At 42.3% G+C, this 21,608-nt stretch overlaps 2 protein-coding genes across 3 annotated transcripts in view; one reads left to right on the top strand and one right to left on the bottom strand.

Moving 5' to 3' along the window:
* Window positions 1-21,608, top strand: part of abca5 (ATP-binding cassette, sub-family A (ABC1), member 5) — a 118,100-nt gene that overhangs the window by 54,630 nt on the left and 41,862 nt on the right. For both annotated transcript variants that reach the window (XM_078570980.1, XM_078570981.1), the window contains 11 exons: window positions 6,676-6,795; window positions 7,546-7,684; window positions 8,107-8,197; window positions 11,057-11,196; window positions 11,400-11,519; window positions 11,725-11,935; window positions 13,141-13,310; window positions 13,913-14,040; window positions 18,112-18,252; window positions 19,642-19,755; window positions 21,193-21,363. In XM_078570980.1, coding sequence (XP_078427106.1) covers window positions 6,676-6,795; window positions 7,546-7,684; window positions 8,107-8,197; window positions 11,057-11,196; window positions 11,400-11,519; window positions 11,725-11,935; window positions 13,141-13,310; window positions 13,913-14,040; window positions 18,112-18,252; window positions 19,642-19,755; window positions 21,193-21,363 — 1,545 coding nt within the window. The remainder of the gene's footprint in view (window positions 1-6,675; window positions 6,796-7,545; window positions 7,685-8,106; window positions 8,198-11,056; window positions 11,197-11,399; window positions 11,520-11,724; window positions 11,936-13,140; window positions 13,311-13,912; window positions 14,041-18,111; window positions 18,253-19,641; window positions 19,756-21,192; window positions 21,364-21,608) is intronic.
* The window catches only part of LOC144699765 (myb-related transcription factor, partner of profilin-like), a 53,995-nt gene continuing 53,710 nt past the window's right edge, over window positions 21,324-21,608 (bottom strand). The window contains exon 5 of the mRNA XM_078570985.1: window positions 21,324-21,349. Within this exon, the coding sequence (XP_078427111.1) occupies window positions 21,339-21,349 (11 nt within the window). The 3' untranslated portion in view covers window positions 21,324-21,338. The remainder of the gene's footprint in view (window positions 21,350-21,608) is intronic.

Raw genomic sequence — 21,608 nt, 5'->3', positions numbered from 1 at the left:
TGAGGGATGACTTAATAGAGATTTTTTAAATTAGTGAAAAGGCTTGATAGAGTAAACATAGGGCGGAATCATCCCAGATTTGCACCATGTGCAGTAGCGGGCAGAAAGAACATTTTACCCTCCAGCCACAGTGGCAATGTTTCACGTTGTATCGTCCCAATCCTGCTTCATTAATCATGTATTTCCGGGAAACACGCCATTTTGATGGCAGGCGGGCTCCAATTCGCCCGCCACGCTATCACCCGGTCACTTCACGCTGGGCGCCATATTTTAAATGCAGTCGCATGCTTCCAGCCAGGACAGCTACAAAGAAGATATGGCTGCAAAAGGCAAGAAGACTGCAGGCCCCTGGTTTAGTGATGCATCCCCGAGCGCCTTTTGGACGCCATGGAGGCCAACTGTGATGACCTCTACCCCTGCTCTGGCCGCAGGAGGGGAGCAACATTACCAATCCGCTTGAGAGGTGGTGGCAGCAGTGGTCAGTGTCAACGCCATACAAAAGGGGAAGGCCACCCAATGCCACAAGAGGATGAATGATCTCCTTTGTTCCACCATCACTCATCACTCTCAAACTCACATATTCATAAACCCACCACACATCAACAAGAATCTCACTTACTGCCAGTTCAAGGGACATTACCATTCACTCTCTCTCACACCTCCATTGTCCTCATCATGTTCGTGGGACCATTCACCACCATACATGCCAGGCATACTTATCATCTGGCCTGGCAGGCATCCTGCTTACATCCTATTCATTTGTATTCATGCAAGACAAGCTGGCACATAAGAAGGCGAGGTCGCAGACTGGTGCAGGAATGCCCGACATCAGGATCATGACAGACTTTGAAAAGTGAGTTATCCAGCTGGCCGACGAAGATCTGGACTGCTCCTGTGCTGACGGTAAGGTCAGCAGTGCTCTACCAAGTGAGGATCCAGCAGTGCAACATCCACCAGGCAGCCATGCTGTGAGTGATGTTCCTGTTTTGCAGACCGCTAGCATGCACTAATTATCTCTCCTTGCTTTCGCAGGCACATCTGGGAGTCGAGGGAGTCCACGACCCAGGACCTCCAATCAAGCCCCGAAGACACTTCGGAAGAAGAATCTGAAGGCACCCTCATTGAAGACCCATCACAGTGATCACCCACACCCTCCACCAGTGCAGACATGGGCCTTGGTGGGACCTAGTTCTAGAGTAGCCACAGGATCACAATCTGGGGAGCACATCGCACTGTCTGATGCACAGCAGACAGAGGCAGGGACTCACCAGGTTTCCGGGACTCAGACTGCTGCAGGCCAGAAATCTGCTGAGTTTGAGTCAGATTTTGACCCTCTGGACACTGTCATACCTCTGTTGCTGGAGCTGGAAAGGCAAGCTCGGAAACATCAGGAAGGGATGTCCGCTGCACTCCTCAGATTACAAGCCCACCTTCAGGCTGAGGTGATAGCACCGGCATGCCAACGCACCAAGGTCAACGCTAGTAGGATGGCAGCTGCCATGGATACCTCGGCCCAGGACATCGGCCCTCCAGTGCTGCTTGGGCTGAATTCTATCGCTGATGCCATACTTGGACTCCAGCAGTGTCAACGCAAGAGGGGTACGGGGCAGCTTGATCTCACTCCAGCTTCACCTTCTCCTCAAGGAGTCAGCCAGGGGCCCTCGGGCACGCATAGGGAGGAGGATCAGCAGGTGTACCCCCACCCTGAGATATCCACCCAGGTGACTCCACGAGTGTCCGGCCATTCTGAATCCCCTCTTCCTGTGACCCCAGGAGCTCCAGCTCTGCAGGCTGTGGAAGGAGCCACTGCCACACAGCAGGACCCCAGGTCTCGACCCTCCAGAGGACGCCTGTCAAGTAATGGTCCGACTTCACACCCACTGGATACATTAGTGATGCCTGCACCTCAATGGTGCTTGTCATTGCTGCCAGAATGTCATGGGCAGGCATCACAGCGTTCTGTCATTCTCTGTGTGCTCTCAGCACCTCTGAGGTGGGGCTGGCCTTCCCCGCCCCATCTCATGAGCATCTGTGACCGGTGACGCTATGCTCCTGAAGGGCTCAGGTGCTGAAGGCTGACAAAGGATCAGGTGCATTTAAAGTTTCACAGCTGCATCTCCATGATATGACCCTGATCACAGAGCGCAAGTGAGCTACCCTTGGCCAGACAGGAGTCGGACACACGCAGAAGCTATGTGAAGATCTATGGAGTGTCCTCAATACATGTCATTGTCGTCGTCGTCGTCTCCTCCACCAGACTGGTCTAGGACCACCAAGGTGCAGCATGAACCTCGTTGTACCTTCACTCTGAGGCCGCAGCATGGGTGTCATCAGCCACGGCCTCTCTGGTTAGCCCTTCTCTCCAAGGAGCCATCCGTGCAGCCTCTGCGGACCCTGGAAGACGCCAAGGATCTGAGACTGACTGAGAATGTAGGAGTCGTGGACACTCCCTGGGAACCATGCGCAGACCTGCAGGATGCGTTTATGGTGGTCACATACCAGCTGAATATTCAGCGAGTGGAAACCCTTAACGGTTGACATAGTTGACCACTTGTTATCACGGTGATCTGAGCGTCACGTGGCTGCAGTCGATAGCACCCCTGCACCTGTGGAAAACCTGAGATCTGGGCAAATCCCAGCGCTCTTGCATCCTGGCTTTCTTGGTCCTGGGAAAAATGCACAAAGCTGTATGCCTTCATGAAGATGGCGTCCGTGACCTCATGGATGCATCTGTGGGTAGAGGCTTGTGATATCCCACAGAGGTCATCTGTGGAGCCCTGAAAGGAGTCATAGGCGTAAAAAATTGAGTGCCACAGTCACTTTCATGGCCACGGGCAGTGGATGCCCTCCATGTCCCCGTGGCGCTAAATCCCGCAGGAAGTGGCAGATGTGACCAACCAGTTCCCTGGACATGCGCAGTCTTCAGCAGCACTGGTTCTAGGTGATCTGCAGGAATGAAAGGCGTCATCTATAGACCCTGGATCGAGCTAGACGCCCACCAGCAATGGCTCGCTGTGGCTCTTCAGCGGCATGCGCGGGAACCCCAGTCGCCCCTTCTTCCCGAGGGTGCAGCTCCTCCCTTTGCCAAGCCTGCTATCTCTGTCTCTCTGTTCTCCTTCCTCTCCACTCTCTAAGCCATGAGGCACATAGCTAGATCACCAGGCTCCATGCTCCTGATGTACTCCTCCTGCAGGATGAAAGAGAGATGCATGGATGTTCTAAGAACCTCTCTTGGTTGAGTTTGAAGGCCCCTTAACACATCCCAGAGAGTGCTGGCTACCACTTGGATGGCCAGAGTTTAATGCGCTGCATGGCTGCCCGAGACCCCACCCCACTCCACCTGACCAATTGGCAGCAGCTTTGCCCACTGGACTGCATGCTGTGCTCTCAGCTCAAGCGCATACGTTCTCCTAACCCGCACTGCAAGGCTGCACTGATAGCTTGAACCAAGGCGGAGACTGGTCCAAACTTTAATTGTGACATTGCAATATAGTTTCAAGAGACCCACGTCCAGCATTAATACTGGCCGAACCTGTACCTACAGAACAAATGAAGCATACTCAGGCCAATAACACAAAATCAAATGTCATTTAATGTTGGAACTCTCAGATTCTTGAACTAAACAATAAGCGGTGTTGGTAGTCACACCATTAAAATAACGAAAAGCCAAATTGGGGAACAAAACATCACCCGTGACCAGCCCTTTTTGTGCATAAGGTGCTTTAAACTTAAGTTTACAGGTGCTACGTCTAGGTGCTCCCCCCTCGCTGGCACCAGCATTGGAAACAGGCTGCTGACTCTGCTGTCTTGTTGGCCTTGATGACCTGGGTGATCGTCCTCTGGCTAGTGGAGCCCATGCTGGCCCTGTCTGGGGGGGAGCAGCCATTGCCTCGGCTGGCATCTCCCCAGTCACCGTAGCTGACTGGCACGGTCACTGGCAGAGGGGCAGAGGAGCTACTGCCGTCATCCAGAGCGCCCTGAGAGGAACCTGCAGAGATGACTGGCAGCTTGTGCGCCAACGTGAGGTTGCTCTGGACCTCCCTACTCACCATTGATGGACGGCCACATAGCTGGGATACTGGGTGCCCCATCCATCTCACACACGGACACTGACCAGATGAGGTCATTGCCTGTGTGTGGACCTGCAGGTCCGAGCGCAACCCTAGGGACCCCCGATTCTGTCCCTGGAGCGGCCTCTTCATGAGAGTTGCCATTCCCTCCATGGAGGAGACAGTGCACTTGGCCATGGGGGTCAACGCAGTACTCACACTCTGCATGGACCACTCCACAACGGAGACCATGGCACGCAGACCATCACGGATCTCCGCCAGATCCTCTTGCACGTGTCGCTGGACATCCAACATCTGCCGCCTGATGGACGGCTCCAGAGGCTCATCGTCTGCCTTCGACTGAGCATTGTCCTGGTCATCAGCAGTCCTCTGACTGCCGGCGCCCTGGGTACTCTCTGCCTCCACCTGCTCATCAAGCGAGTGTGAAATGCCCTCAATAATGTGCACCGAGATACTAGACAGCGATCTAAAGCCCACCAAGGTGTTGGTGTCTGCTTGAGAGAACGGGTGTGACGTAGGTGCGTGGGGAGCATGGTGGTCCTCTGGGGTCAGGGGTGGGCCATCAGGGTCCTACGTGCAAACGCCTGCTGGTGAACCTAAAAGAGAGAAGAACAACATGTCATTAGTTAGTCACCACACTGTCACTGCATGCCAGGCCCCCTGGTGAGACAATGGAGATCTGCATCATGGTGCCATCGCTTTTCGATTATCAATGGACACTTCGGGTTCGAGGCTCACATCAATGAAGAGAGTACACTAGAATGGTTGCACAAGCCAAAATTCTCACCTCAGTGCACTGCACTCTTACCTTCGTCTGACACCCCAACCTCACCGTGGCTGATTAACTGAGGTGCATGGCGGCTCTCAAGCTCCAAGCCCTCCTGCTCAAAGCGGGAGATTATGAGGAGGTGGGGGTCTCCCATCAGTCTGTGACCTCTATACTGTTATGGGATGTCTTCTCCTTAAAGGACAGAGGGGCATTGATTAGTCCACTCTCTACTTGCAGCGCCGTTGCAGCCTGGCCAACCCCAACCGAGGAGCACCTCGCAGGCCACATCCGAGTCGTGGCCCTCGAGCCGCAAGGCACAATCCAAGCAGCCAGGGCTCACCCTCTTGGCCAAATCTGGCGTCATTGACAGTTGGCACTCAGTCTCTAGCACCCCTGAGCTCCACGGGGAGGGATGGCTGGCCAACCCTTAACACTTCTCCACTCTGACCCATGCCAACAGGTACTCACCCTTCCTGAGCCCAGCAGCTCATTGAAGCGCTTCTGCACCCAGGTGCGCCACACCATGTCGTGGCTGCTCACCTGGGCTGCCACCTCCTCTCATGCCTTCTTGGTGAGCTGCGGTGGCCTCCTCCTCCCATCTCTGGGGACAAGGGTGTCCCTTCTGGCAGCCGCCACCTCCAGGAGGGCAGCTGACACTTGTCGGTGAAACGCGGGACCGACTGCCCCGCCGACCTCCCCTCCCACATGGGTTTGCCTTCCTGGGTCTCAGCCACGTCGCTGTTGCAACTCCGATGCAAGCAGCCTCCCTGGGGCTGTCTGCACTGCTTTTTAATTGGCTGCTGGGTCACCATTGGACCCGGCGGACAACAGGCCCCCATCCCCGCCTGCCCCTTCTTGGAGGTTCTGCAGCCGGCTTTCACGCTGGGCGGGCCTTAATTGGTGTGAAATCGCCTTCATGCCTTGATCGCTTCCTGACCACCAGCGACCACCCCCGCCGAGCCCGCCCGCCAAGGTCAAAATTCTGCCCTAAGGCTCTTCCCATTGCTAAAACAATTCTTGGCAATGATACATGACTTTAATTGTCAGGAAGTAGTACAGATAATCCAAATAATTATGAACAAAAATTCAGAGATAACGGCTTTCTTCTTCAAGCCATGACCTAAGCACAGCTAGTTTTCAGGTTATTTTTCCTGAAAGTAATACAGTTGTTCAGTTGAGTGCCTTGTTGATGCAACTGGATTTGAAGTTGATGCTATATTTATATTGTCTGTGTGTCCAAGTGTGTTTGTAAATGTTTTAAATAGAAACAACCTAATGTTTATAGAGTCTCTTTCACAACTTCACAAAAGTGCTTTTCAGCTATTGAAAAACTTTTGTAGTCAATGTTGTTATGTAGAGAATTCTGATACTCAATTTACATTTAGCAAGATTCACAAAGGATGGGGGAAAAGGGGCCCTGAAACAGGAGAAGCACCAGGGACCGATGATTTCTCTAAGGGAGAGTGTTTCTACTTATGGGGAAGAGCTAAACTGCAGTCAATCAATATGCTGTCGCAAATCAAATGGGGATATCAGAAGAAACTTGTTGAGCAAGTGTTGAAAATGTGGTATTCCCTAGCACAGGATGTAGAATAGATGCCTTTATGGGAAAGCCAGATAAAGATATAAGGGAGTAGGAGTAGAAGGTTATGTGTTATAAATATTGTCCTGGTGTGAAACGAAGAACATTTAGATAGTAATTGGCTTCATATGACTGATTTTGTGCTGGTAAAAGTGATTTTTGGTTAGTATTTTTGAATGTATTTCTTCAAAAATGATTTTGTAAACTGAACCAGTTCTTGGTGAAACTTAATCTTTCCCCTTTGCTTTCTTCAGGTGCTGAATGTCATAAAAGAACTGGATATGGAAGCAATTATGGATGTCCGTGCAGAAAAGCTCAGTGGCGGACAAAAAAGGAAGCTTTCAATGGGAATGGCAATTTTGGGCGATCCTAAGGTGAATATAGTTATAATTACTTGCGATGGTTTTACATACTAAATCTCCCTTTTCATAATTTGAAAAAAGTGCATCAACTCAGACAGACCTAAAATGAGACCGATTAAGACCCTGCAGGAAAGTGTTGATAGTGCAGGTTTTCCACCCTTTTGATGTGCCTACTTATATTCTCCAATAAAAGAACAAAATGCTAACTTTTGTATCTACCCAGACAAACACTTCTGAAAGACAATCCAAATTGTAGAAAATGTGCCCAATTCCCGCTATCCCCAATTATCTAAGCAGTTCTTTTACTTGATAGTACATAACTGCTGGTAATTGCCAAGAAATATGTTTATACTGTGAAGTTTTAGCTTGATATTTTATATGCAGAAATGGAACAGTATCTCTATACCCCTACATTATTTTTGTTTTCTTTGTTAATTTTCTTCATGTTTTGTTTGCCACTAAATATTAACATTAATGGTCTTTTATTTTAAATACTTCACTGGTCGAGTTATTTTGTTTTAAAAAAAATGTCTCGACATAAAGTGATGCTTGTTTTTTTTCCATTTACTTAACAGATGAATTCAGAATTATCAATATACTATCACCTATATCTTTAGGATTCAAGCATTGCTTACATCAGTAATTTAAATACAAGAGCATAGGGTTTGTAAATATGTAGCTTTTTCTCTGTTGGAAAGCCATTATTGATTTTTTAAAAATTTAATTAATCTGTAATATCTCTTGCTCTCGCTCTCTGTAAAGGTTTTACTCCTTGACGAACCAACTGCTGGGATGGATCCTTGTTCTCGACAGCAGGTGTGGGCCTTGCTAAGAAAGAGGAAAGCAGGAAGGGTGATACTGTTGACCACACACTTCATAGATGAAGCTGATATTCTGGCAGGTTAGTGCTGATAATGGGACTAGTTCTAGTAAAATGATGATGCTCTGAGTTTCTCTGTTTGCAAAGAAGCCAAAGTTTCGTCAAAATTGAATGTTCTCTCTAAACCTCTTTCTGCTGCTGGTGAAAGAAAAATATATTTTAGAAGAAAAAATATCCAAACTGTTGAGAAATGGTTTAGTAGTGCAATGCAATCTTAAATTGTAGTTATATTTGCTTTCTTTTATGTCTTATTTACTATTTTTAAATACTAATTTACTACTAACTCTGGTATGACTCATTTCAATTTTATGTTCCATCCTGTAGAAACAAAGATTTAGCAACAGCAAACCATGACTATTTTTTGGCATTACGGCTGGTGTAAGACTTTGCAATTCAACTGATGGAATTAATATATTGTATATGTTTGTTTGTCTTGGGTGTAGATCGTAAAGCTGTCATCTCACAAGGGCAGCTCAAATGTGTTGGCTCCTCATTGTTCCTGAAAGCAAAATTTGGTGTGGGCTACAACCTCAGGTGAAGTATTATATATGCATTTTGGGTGAGGTCTTCCGGAGCTTAATATGAAATATCCTTTGCTGTATAATGTTGGTAATTGTAATTTGACCCAAGTGCTTATGTATATAACCAGAACTCTGCTGGACTTTGAGTGAATTTTCACACTCATGGTTTTTGTGCTTGATTCATTCCATGCAATTACGCAGCACAAATCAGTTAATAGACCATCAAATTCAGTTGTGCTCTGAAATGTTAACTCCTCAGCTCTGCAATGTCCTCTTGTGACGTAGTTATACTGCCAGGGCTTTGGACAAACTAATACCATTGAGCCATAATGCTGCCTATTTTGGAAATCATCGGATGTTTGACACAGTTGTGTGCAAGTTGCCAGTTTTTAGTGTTGAACTTTGCAAGACTGGCACCAGAGGTTGTGTTTATCAGCCCAGTGGCCACATTTTTTAACTGTTGATCCCATTTCAAAATTGCACAATTGGACCAAAAGCAAGGAAGTTGGGTTTGTGTGTAATAATATTGGATTCGTTGTACAAAGCAGGGGCTGAGACTTCAAACTGTTTTTTAGAAATATTCTGAGTTGCCCAATCCTAAGCAAACACTGTATGCCCCTGGAATGAACTTTTATATAACCTTTTTAAAATGTTAACTAAACTAGGGCATATCCTTTTAAAATAAATTAAACTGTTGAATAAAAAAGGGGGATACAATGCGAAAGGGAAAAAAAAAACTTTCAGAAAAAGGTTGACCTATAAGGACTACTTTAAGTTTGAAGAATCTTTTTTGACATTGGAACTCTTCAATGAGCTTCATTCCATTGTAGATCACTTCAGTGAAATCAGCTATAGGAGCATCCTGGAGTGACTTCCATGCAAGAAGTGTGAGCTGCAATTTCAGACTGGCTTAAGTTGTTTCTGAATTGGCCAACCCCAGGGGATCATTGTATGGGCTTGGAATTCAGATTTCCAGCTTATATTCCAGTTTCCCAGCATCTTTTCCCAGACTTTGAAGCCATGTACCCATGAGATAAAGGTGACCATCTCTTTACAATACAAGGGTCTGTATTCATAGATTTTCCACAGGACATTGACTTCATCAAATGTGGCAGATTCTCTGCAGAGAAAAGAAACTGGAACATCAATCTCCATATGCTTGTGTAGGTGTTTAGCAGTGGTACCCACGTAGCACTGAAGGCTCCACTTGAGGAACCTATCATTTTTATTAACAGGACTGGGTTTCACTTGCTAAGTGTGCAAATTGTCTGCAATGCCCAAAAAATAACCTGCATATGAACTCCATTGGGAAGCTGTCACAACACCTTTGCCCTTTGTCACTCTGCCATCCACAAATTATTCAGCAGGGAGGGACAAGGAGGCAGACATATCTTGGTGGACAAGGGTTTACGCCCCGTTGAAACCATGGCTAATGACAGTTCTGTCTCATCAACAGTGTGTACGTGTGGCAACCTGGCAGGTGTAGACAGGCCCCTTGTGATACTGAAAGTTTTCTTCAGGTGCCTGGACAGGTCAGGGTTAAGTTCCAACATTACACCCCTATAAAGTGACAAAGATTGTCCTGGTATGCTCCCCAATGCATAATTTCACCCTGTGAAAAAAGCTCAGCCTGATTTGGCAGATGAAATGCCCATGGATCCAGAGGATCTCAAACTGCATATTCCCAGTCCAATAGGTTGTAGTTCTTCTGAGGAATCCATGCTCACAGCCACCAGGCAGCCAAAGAGCAACTGGTAGCATTGGGGTTCAACCAGTGATAGCCCCAACCTTATACCACACCTCAAATCTGCTGAATGAAAGCAGCAGGAGGAAGCCTGAAGCAACTGTGTTGTGTACTTAATCCCTGTAGGGCTTCAAATTTAATGACTGACAGGCAAGGTAACAAACAATAGAACTTTAATTCACTAAAAACGTGCAGTTGAACTTAGTCAACAAACAACACAGAATCATAGAAAGTTACAGCGCAGAAGGAGGCCATTCGGCCTTTTGCCCCTGTGCCCACTCTTTGAAAGAGCAATCATGCTTAGTTCCTCATCCCTACTTTTTGTCCATAAGCCTGTAAGTTCCCTATACTCAAGGACCTATCCAACTCCTTTTTAAAATTATTTTTGGAATTAGCTTCTACCACCACCTCAATATTCCAGATCCTAACAAATCTGAGTGGAAAAAAAAATCTCCTTGTACCTTTACTAGTTCCTTTGCCAATAATTATGAATCTGTGGCTCCTAGTTATTGACCCACACACCAGAGGAAAATGTTTTTCTCTATCTAATCTATTAAAGCCTCTCGTCACCTTGAAATCCTCCCAACCTTTCTATTCCAAGGAGAACAGTCCTAACCTTTCCAAATTCTCCTCTTAACTGAAGTCCCTCATCCTTTCTAACACTCTAGCAAACTTCATCTGTACCCTTTCTAAGGCCTTTACCCATTTCCTTAAGTGTGGTGCCTAGAATTGTTAACAGTACTCCAGCTGAGGCCTAAACAGAGATTTGTACAGTTTAATAATGAAAATTGTGCCCAATAAATAGCTTTCATCCAAAAAATGACATCAGAAAAACTTTTATTCAACAAGTGGCATGTGAATGTTTTTGGGTATTTCATCAGCTGCACCGCTTCTTGGGTTCTTGATTCGGCATTATGCTCACTTCAGTGTATGCAAATTATTTTTTTAGGAAAGTTTGGCATAAATTTGCATTGCGAAAATTGAGGCGCAAAACAGTGTAATTTATGATGTGTATTGTCATTCACAATGTTCTGAGATTCTGGGCCAATCAGTACATTTTCATGCATCTTCATCTGCAGTGAGCATCTGGTTATATTGATCTTAACTCTTATTTTTGATTTTGAACAGAATGTCTGTAAATGAGTCCTGCTACCCTGAAAAAGTGACATCTTTGGTCAAATACCACATACCAAATGCTGAGTTTTCACAATTGCATGATCTGGATCTGGCATACACTTTGCCACTTCAGGATGTTAACAAATTTGCAGGTATTCAGTTTCCTAGTTCTGGTATCTTTAAATAAATACTTTTATCAGTAGCACAAAGAGCATGTAACTGTTGTTGCTCTGAAAAAATTGGAATATTCCAATGGTAGGTTGTTACCTGTTCTCCTCCTAAACTTGCCTGCCTATTATTTCGTACTGACGTCCTTACGGCAGAACTAACTATTGTTAACATTCTCCCTTTTCAGGTCTCTTTGAAGATTTGGACAGCCGTAACAATCTCGGTATTGACAGCTATGGGGTTTCCATGACATCCTTGGAAGAGGTTTTCCTGAAATTGGAGGCAGAATCAGAAATAGATCAAACAGGCCAGTATACTTTGCAATAGATTAAAGGAGTACTGGGCGACTGCAACTATAGAAGTCTTCTCTTCACCACTCTGTGACTCAGTGTCTACATGCAGATAGTTTTTCCATTCATTCCCCTTCAACAGAAATTAAGTAACCAGTGAAGGCAAGAATCTATTTTCAGTGTCTTGATCCTTACTGTTTGAATTTTTCTGTTTTCTTTCAGATTATAGTGTTTTTACCAAGGATCCAGCACCGGATGTAATAGCAAATGAAGAAGATGTTTGCATTGACTGCATTGATCACCAACTCTTAACTTTTCCAGAAACTAATTCAGCAATGCTGACTGGCACTGCTCTGTGGCAACAGCAGTTTCGCACCGTGGCTTGGTTGCGCTTGATTAATTTTAGCCGAGAACGCAGTACACTCCTTTATATGTAAGTATAATGGGATAATTGATTATCCCAGGATGTTGGTTATTGTTGTTCTCTTCATTATTATTTAATGTCTTCCCTTAGCATCCTGCCGTCATTTCACATGGAGCATTTATATCTTCATCAGTTCATAAGGGCTGTGTTGGTCCATTATTGAATGTTGGCATTGGAAAGGTTTCAAAGAAGAGCAACTACTGTAGTATAATAACTAGTTCCTAAATTGACATGCATTGAAGAAAAGTTAAGGGAGCTAAATATTTTAATATTTAGGTGGGAAAAAAACTCAAGAAAACATATTCTGAGCTTTTAAATCATGAAGGGCACCTGGATCAAAAGTGCAAAATTCTGCGTATTGAAACAGGAATAAAGAACTGAGATATTTGGCCCATGATCAAAGGAGATTAGTCAGCTAAACATAATTTAATGAATAATTAGACATTGAACTAAGTTGTCATTGACTGCTATTTAACTCAGTGATGGACTTGAAATGTTCAATAAAGAAATATGCAGCTTTCTAGTTTATTAGTGGGTAGAGGCATGGTTCTTAGCATTAAAGAAATAGGAAAATACAATTGGTTTCAGTAGGTCTTTACATAGATCAAAATAAAAGGGTATGCCAGAAGATTTGACAAGTTGTTGTGCCATTCCTACTTCTTCCTGTGCCCGTAGTTCATTTATTTAGACTTTGCATCCACATCATGATTATATACATTCTGTTGTATTCTATGCACAAACACTTAAGTTGAATGCAAATTTGGTTTGCTTCCAATGTAGCTAAATACACAGACAACTTATGGCATAGGGATTGTATCCCAATGATGTCTTTGTTCTTTATTATTAATTCTGATCTTTTTCAATTTCATCAATCCAGTTTTATCTGATCTCTTTGAATCATAGTTTTTTCTCTGTTCCATCTTCTGGGAGAGGGAAGGAGAATTATTTCCACACATTTACAAATCTGTTTTCCAGCTACTAATACCAGCAGCTGTGGTGTTGCAAATAAAACTAATTTCCAGTTATTAGCTTTGTTCACTTGTCCTGTGTCCAGTTTGGCTATTGGAGTTTATATAGAGCTAAAACCGTCACTAAAACTATCATAAACATTCTAAGCTTTTATAAAAATGCCTGATGTTATTTTTCGAGCTTACTGTTAAGTGGAAATTTGCCTTTAGAATAATTTTTGAATAATATTTTTCAATACTTCACAGCATTTACATTATCGGCATTTTGATATCCATTGTGGTTATGATGGCTTTATTAAACGGTACACTTAGTCGAAAGGATGTTGCAGTGGAACTATCCCCTGAGCTAATTCTACTCCACCAAGGCCAAAAGCCCCACAAATATACCACTGGTCTCCTTCTGAAAAATTCTACAGGTGAGACAGAAGTGGAATGAAATTCATTGTGGAAAGCTTCCAATAACCAAATAATTAATTTAAACTGATCTTCAAACAAAACAAGTCTCAACTATTCATATTAACTTACCATTACATGCCACTGTTACTGACCTTTTCCTTATTGGTCAGCCTCCAATGTATTTTTAAATAGCCTTGTAATGCAGCAGAGCATCAATTTATTTCATGGTAAGCATACCAAAATTTCTTAGCTTGTTCCTTTGCTGTAGAAATACCTCTTTCTTCTGGAATCTCAAGTTTTGGATTTATATACATTAATAGTTATGTCTGTACAAGCAAGAGTCTGTAAAAAATAATAGATGTTCCCAGATGGCAAGCCCCACCTCTGAATATAATGAGAGAGAAAATTTTGACAAAAATACTGCTGATTTTAACTTTAAAAAAATGAACTCCGAAGTAGCAGGTGTGCGTTTGATCATTTGCAACACCTAAGTAACAAGCATGTGAAACTTTATTTAAGATTTCAAAATGAAGTGTCACTTTCAAATATGTATATATGTTTCTGAACAATTAATAAGAAATTATTGTTCATGTGCTTTGTTTTATTTTTCATTTCATATCAGGCAGTAGTATTGATAAACTTATCCATGCTTTGGAAGCTCAGAGTGTGAAAGTGGAGCTGTTCAATGATAGTGAGTTCACGGATGCCGCTCCACACAATGCAGCACTAAATGTGTCGCTGTCAGAAGAGGTAACAGATTTGAACATATATCCTGAATTGTTCACAAGGGTTATTTGAATCAAGATTTACATGTGTTTAAAATAAATGTTTCTGCATGATATTTTTCATTTGTTCATTTTATTATTTGTACCTTCAATTTTCTGCAGGCTTTTTATCACTGTTGTTCAGCCAGAAAGGGCCACAAATTAACTCTACTTAATTGTGCAAAACATTTGTTTGAAGTGAAGCAAAACTGATAAAGGTCATTTTAAAGTAAGAAGATAAAGAATCTCTACTTTAGCATGGATAAAAGATTAATTAACTAATAGGAAATGGAGAGTAGGCATAAATGGGTCATTTTCGGGTTGGCAAGAAATAACGAGTAGAGTGCTACAAGGATCAGTGCTGGGGCCTCAACTATTTACAACCCATATGTATAGCTGCTAAATTTGCTGATGACACTGAGATAGGTAGGAAAGTAAGTTGTGAAGAGGACATAAGGAGTCTCCAAACAGATATAGATAGATTAAGTGAGTGGGCAAAACTTTGGCAGATGGAGGATAATATGGGAAAATGTAAATTTGTTCACTTTAGCAAGAAGAATGAAAAAGCAGCATATTTTCTAAATGCAGAGAGATTGCAGAACTCTGTGGTACAGAGGGATCTGGGTGCAAAGCACAAAAAATTCATATGCAGGTACAGCAAGTGATTAGGAAGACAAATGGAATGTTATGTAAGTGGAATGGAATCTAAATGTAGGAATATTTTGCTACAGTTGTATAGGGCATTGGTGAGACCACAACTAGAGTACTGTGCACAGCTCTGGTCTCCTTATTTAAGAAAGGACAAAATTGAATTAGAAGCAGTTCAGAGAAGGTTCACTCAACTTATTCCTGGGATGAGGGGATTATCTTATGAGGATAGGTTAGACCTGTATCCATTAGAGTTTAGAAGAATTATTGGTGATCTTATTGAAACATATAAGATCATGAGGGGACTTGACAAAGTGGATACTGAAAGGATATTTCCCGTTATGGGAGAGACCAGAACTAGGGAACACAGTTTAAGAATAAGGGTTCTCCCATTAAAGACTAAGATGAAGAGAAAATCTTTCTCTGAAGGCCTTGAGTCTGTAGAACACTCTTTCCCAGAAAGTGGTAGAGGTAGGGCCATTGGATATTTTTAAGGCAGAGGTAGATAGATTTTTGACTAACAAAGGGAGTCAAAGGATATCGGGGTAGGCAGGATAGTGGTGTTGAGGCCGTAATCAGATCAGCCATGATCTTATTGAATGGTGGAGCAGCCACAAGGGACTGAATGGTCTACTCCTCCTAATTCGTATGTTCACATGTACTTGCCCTTCCAATCTGGAAAAATCACTCAATTCCATGACCTGCCACCTAGTGACATTATTTATGAAGTGTGCCTGATTGAGGCAAGTTAGTTTAAAATATGAGCACTCAAAGGATTGGAGTTTGGGGTGTTCTGGAATAAAACATTTAGGACGGAATTTTGAGGTGATCGTGCGGGCGCTATGGGCAGGCCCAAGAACGGCTAGGAAACGGTCTGCCACCCGCAATCCGCCCCCAACCACGATTTCACACTGGCAGGTCAATTAAGGCCTATCGTCGCCTGTAAACCCTTGAGCTTCCTGCTGGCCCTGCGCACCTTGTGCCTGCGCTTCTCCTCCCACTGGTCGCTGCCCTGGATGCTGCATTAGGACATCTGGCCTCCTCTCCCTTCTGCCCCTCTCTTCCTCCTCAGAGGAGGTGCCACCAGCGGTGACCGCAATCCCCATTACCAGGATAACAGAAGGCTGTCTGATATCTGGAAGGGTTCACATGGTCTGAATCTTCTGGGGGCCTTGGAGACACCAAGGAGTCCTGAAATAAAGCCTGGGAATGCTAAGAATGAAGCCCCAAACAGAGATGAAGCTGCCAAGTACCAATAAGTCACCAGCAGCAAACTATGTACCAAACTCCCCGCTACTGACACTGGCAATGCTGCTCACCCCTTTTATCCCGCCAGTGGATGAGGTTTTTGAAAATGTCAGCTGGCCGCCTGCCCGTTTTGCCCATGCGACGAGCGCGAAATTGCACGGGCCATGAAAAATCAGCGTCAGTTGACTTCTTAATGGCCTTAAGTGGCCTCTTAATTAGTAGCGGGCGCGGCTCCGGCACCCGCTTGTACCCGTCAATCGAAATATCGCATGAGTGCTTGATGACGTTGGAACGCTCACCTGATGTCATCACGTGCTATTTTACACCCGATCAGGTTGGGCGCCCGCCCGCAGGACGTAAAATTCTGCCCTTAGTTGCTTGTCCCTTTGTTATCAATTGTACTTGTATTTGGTCTGTGGACATTGTGTAGAAGATAAAACAGGTCAAAATCGGCAGTTGCTTTTTGTAACTCTATTTTAAACTGGATAAAACTTAATATCTGGCAGACAAAAATAGAACGAAGTCTAATTAGGAAGTTAATAAGAATTACAAATGAGACTCACTGGGGGTGAATTTAGAAGAGAAAATTCAATAGCTGCTCTGTCCTTGAATGGAATAAACATATGGGCACCATAATGTCCTCTTGAATGATAAAATGACCAAAGTTACCCGAATATGTATCTCCCCTTACCTCCATTTCCCTATAATATTAAAGATGAATCTTGAGAATAGATATATATTTGTCTTGATGAGTCCCATATATTTATTTCATGACCAGACTGCTCCATGGTGCCATGTTTCAGTTGCCATACAATGGAGTGATTTGATGCTACAAAACCAATCAGGTTCATCTGCTTCTGATATTTTTGGGTTATGTGATTGATTTTAGAGGCCTTCTGTGTGTTTTCCCGATTGTTGAGATTGATAACCAAATAATCTATTGATGTTCCACTGTGCAGCAGTATGGGTGAGACATGGGTTTACCCTGTTGGTCAGTCATAGCCTTGCTAAGATCAAAATCAGAATCACCTGTTTGAAAAAGTGTTCCTCCAGCAAAAAGAAGGGAAAAAGGGTGAACAGCTGCCTGGTTTGAACTGCACAGTCCAATATCGGGATGGCTGCCTGGTTTTAAAAAAAAAATTGAGCAGCACAGTTTCCATTTGTTGCGTTTTAAAAAACATGAATGGTTTTGTTTCATGGACAATTTATTTATTTTTAAAAAGGCTCTACTCTTGTCTGGTTTTGAACTGAGAGATGGCAGTACTGAAGGCGAGTTATTTGAATGTACTTACACCGAAAGCTCGCAGATAGCTTAAGCAATACTCACAATGATCAACAATCGAGTCTGCCTCTTTAAAGTAGGATTCTTTGTCGGGGAATGATGTTTGGTATGCGGACAGAATCTGAAGTCAAAGAAAAATAGGCGCAGCTGATTAAGTCAGTAATGAGTTGTGTGCGCCACATGTGATATCCAATGTGTGTTAACTTAGCTGGTCTCAAGTGGGGCAGTAACGGGGATGCTAAAGTCATCTTCAGCCCTCAGATTGGAAAGGAGAAGACTTGTTAGAATTCTCATTCCTAGCTATATAATAGCCTCTGTTGGATGTACATTCCCAGATGTTGGAAGATAAAAAGATTTACCTGTAGTCAAATAATGAACGGTTACTCGCTGTTTAGGCACCTACGTGAAGAAAGCACTAGCAAAGTAGCCAGAATGACTAGTACCCATGAGACCATATTCTCGTCAAGAGTTAACGGTTTGAGGAACGGAAAAGGGTAATGAAATTATTGGAAGAGGAAGGGAGAAAATCTACAAAAATTCAGAGTGAATTTAGATCAATCTCTGTTTAAATGTTGGTTTTATAACCTAATTCTAATTATATTTTCAAATGGGCGTAACACATTAATAATTTACTTCCATCTTCCAAGCAAGTTTATATGCAACTTGTTTTATTCTCATGGGCAGGGGTGCGGGGAACAAGGGGATTGCAGAAATGATAATTCATTCCTTTTTTAACTTGACACAGTGCATTGCAAATATTTTTCTTGAAAAATTTATCTTACTGTACAAATATAAAATTAAAATTGTTAGGAATATAACAAATTTTATGGAATAATGTTTTCATTACCATCTTTTTCTGTCTTCTGTGCCCTTGTTCAGAAACAGTACATGTTCACAGCCGTGTTTAATAGCACAGTGATTCACTCACTGCCAGTGTTGATCAACTTAATCAGTAATGCCCTCCTCATTAGCGTAAATGGTTCCGGAGGGATTCAAGCCTGGAGCAAACCATTTCACTTAGTAAGTTAAGTGCAAGGTCTAATGTGATGCTGATGGTAAAAGTATTTGATTTTACTTTACATTGTGTGTTGTCTGTTGTTATGATCCCCACAGAGACTGATAACTTTTAAAAGAGATATGAATTTCCCAATGACCAACAGAAAGAAAGTCAACAAGATTTCGCATTTTAAGACTCTTATTGTAACAAACAAAAATCAACATAGACTAAACATTACTTAAGAGGCAACTAATACATCAAACTACAGAAAAGATACTTCCTTATTAACTTATTGATGCATGTTAGTTCACAACCTATTTATATGTTAGTCACACTCTCAGCAGATATGTAGTTTGTAGGTCCAAGTTCAAAACCCTCCTGACTTTTCCAGCAGGCTCCATTCTCCCCACCACATCAGGGCAAGTCTTCCAGTGTCCTTTTCAAAGTTGCTTCACTCAGTCTTCCACCCTCTGCCAATTCCTTGGTTCTTAAATCTCTGTTAAATTGATCCAAACCAGATAGTGGGGTATGTAACAAGACACAGATCTTTTCCTTGATAATAGGTTTACTCACATGATTCGGCCTTGCAGATTTCTAACTCCTAACTACTACCCCCAGTGTCCCAGTTCAGTCTCATTAAACTCTTTTGAGTATACAAATTAACAAATTGATAGTCCCTTAAAGGGGCCTCAGTGTCTCTATATGGACTATCACCTGTAGTAACAATCTCCACAAATTCCGTCTCTTCAGAGAACCATTTCCCACCAGTATCCTGCTTGGGTTAACATAACGGTGTTTGTTTTCCCCCTCTACTTCTCACAGGAGCATTTCTTGCTCTCTCCTATGCTATGCACTGCACATTATTGAATTGGAGTTACAAAGAAACTGAATCGTTTTGCATAATTTAGAAACTACTCTTTGAATTTTCTTTAATAGTTTCCTTGTGCAATGCGTGGGCTAAAAACAAGCTATGAAACAGTCAATCTGTTTGTGCAACAAAAGCGAACACTGGTCCATTCTCTCTTTGCTCTATCCTTTTCATATTTTCTGTCACTTTTTGATCACTCTCATGAATGCAGGCATTTTCTTCCTACATGTTTCAGGTTCTCTTCCTCCTTTTATTTCCTTTTCTTGTTGCCTTCCACAGAGGCCAAGTGCTTATGTGGTATTTCAATCATCTAATATCCATAGGGATGATCTTGTCTCCCCGAAGAAATTGGTGGGTTGATAGGACAGTGGTTTCTGAGTTCTGAGTGTAATGTCTCTTTAACCAATTGTGTAAATTTCTACATTTTTAGATATAAAGCCTTTTTTAATAATACAGATTGAAGATTTTTTTATTTCTGGTTCACAGTTGTGTGATATGAGTGCAATTTAAATGAATATGAATGTTTTTCTCTCTTGTGCTTTAGACAATCACTGATGCTGACTTTAAGGAAAAGGTTTATATGGCTTTGGCAATATTGGGATTGCTATCAGCTGCATTGCCAGGATGCTACACCATGGATAATTCACGTGATCGTGAGGTAAAGATCTGAATTTATTAATGACAAAATATGTTACTTTGGCCTCCTGAGGGATAGGTTTTAGTTAGAATCTCTGGTAACTATTAAGTGCCTTTGGAAAACGAGGAAATTGTGGATTTTAGAAGCTGTTGGTAGGCTACATGAATTTTAATTTCTCAGTGATCACTTATCCAGAGATAGCTTTTCATCTAAAGCCGCTCAAGTATTTGTTCAGTACAATATTGAATTAATCAAGTGTTAGAGGCTAGGGATTTTTTTTTGATCCAGAGAACTGATGAGAAGCCCGATGCTGTAACAAGTGCGTTTAATTGTTATAGAGACAAATAGGAAGTCTTTTATGCTCATAGTTTGTTTTAAGTGAAGTGATTGCCCAGCTAAAATAGTCCCATTTAAAATGCATCGAAAGACTATGAATTGATGTTAATGTCTGTTCTTTGATAGTATTCTGGCTGCATTATTAACTCTTGGTTTGTGCTTATTTATACTGTTGTCCTTTTGACAAGTAAACTCAATCTATGTTTAACAAAGATTAGCTTTAGATTTTTGATCCATCTGTTAGTGCAGTTCTTGATAACATTGAATAGCATCTTGGTCTTTCTTATTCGGTACCAACATTCACAGGAAAAATTACAAGACTTTAATAGATATAGAGTCAGCACATAAAACAGTCATAATTTAAGTGTAAACTCACTCATTATTGTGGACACAACTTAACCATAGACCTAATCAAGCACAATGATTAGTGATTGATGATATGGATTAAAATGAGAATTAAATAAGAGAAATGTTAAAGAAGCACAGGTATATTTACAGGATCGAGGTACAGCATCTCATCTTTTGATTACGCACTTTAAGCCTTCCGGACTGAACACTGAGTTGAACAATTTCAGACCAAAATCTTTGCTCCTCCATTTTTTTCCCCTTGTGTCAGCCTTAAGCTTGTTTTTTCTTGGTTTTTTTGTTTTTGGATGTAGCTGCTCATCGTTCTGCCATTCGCAACTCCTCTGGACTCAGCCTTGTTTCTTTACTTGTCCCATTATGACTCTTTTTGGCTCTGCCCCACCAATTCTTTTGTCATTTAATATCTCCTGTCTTCCGTCCTATCACAGACCTTCATAACTTAAAACATTAACTCTGTTTCTCTTTCCACAGGTGCTGCCTAACCTGCTGATTATTTCCAGTATTTTCTGTTTTTATTCCAGATTTCCAGCATCCATAGTATTTTGCTTTTGGATTAGTATAAATAAGTGTTAAGGTGTAGAAAAAAGAGACAGCAACACTAAAAAAAGAATGACAATACCCAAGTCATGGGTCCCAGCTGAATATTTTTAGTGATCTGTTTTCTGTTTTCAGTACAGGTTACATTACTGCCACCTTAAAGTTAATTTATGCAGGCAGATAAAATTGTAATGTTCTATAATTGTTACCTGTTTACAGATTAAATCTCGCTCTCAACTCCGGCTTTCTGGTCTCTTTCCTTCTGCCTACTGGTGTGGTTACGCTCTGGTGGATATCCCAGTTTATTTCATTATCGTTGTGATCATGCTTGGCTGTGTGATTGCATTTAATTCCACATCTTTGCTTCATACCGGTGCTATAATTTCAATGGTAAGTAAAATTATCAGTATACTTGCTATAATTTTAATTTGTAAAATATCTAATAAATAGTGTGAATATAATTTTCAAATGTAACACAGATTGTTTTCTTTTTGTTGTATATACACTTAACATGAGTTATAAAATACACTTCAGTCCAAACCTTTTAAATGTTGTACAGGTTTCATTTATGTCAGCAAATTAACTTAAAGTTAATAGTTAATTTATACCGTGTAGACTAGACTCAATATCTACCA

Source organism: Cetorhinus maximus, chromosome 24, assembly GCF_964194155.1.
Source record: "Cetorhinus maximus chromosome 24, sCetMax3.hap1.1, whole genome shotgun sequence".
Lineage (NCBI taxonomy): Eukaryota > Metazoa > Chordata > Chondrichthyes > Lamniformes > Cetorhinidae > Cetorhinus > Cetorhinus maximus.
Note: the sequence above shows the minus strand (reverse complement) of the source record. Positions and strands in the feature narration are given on the sequence as shown.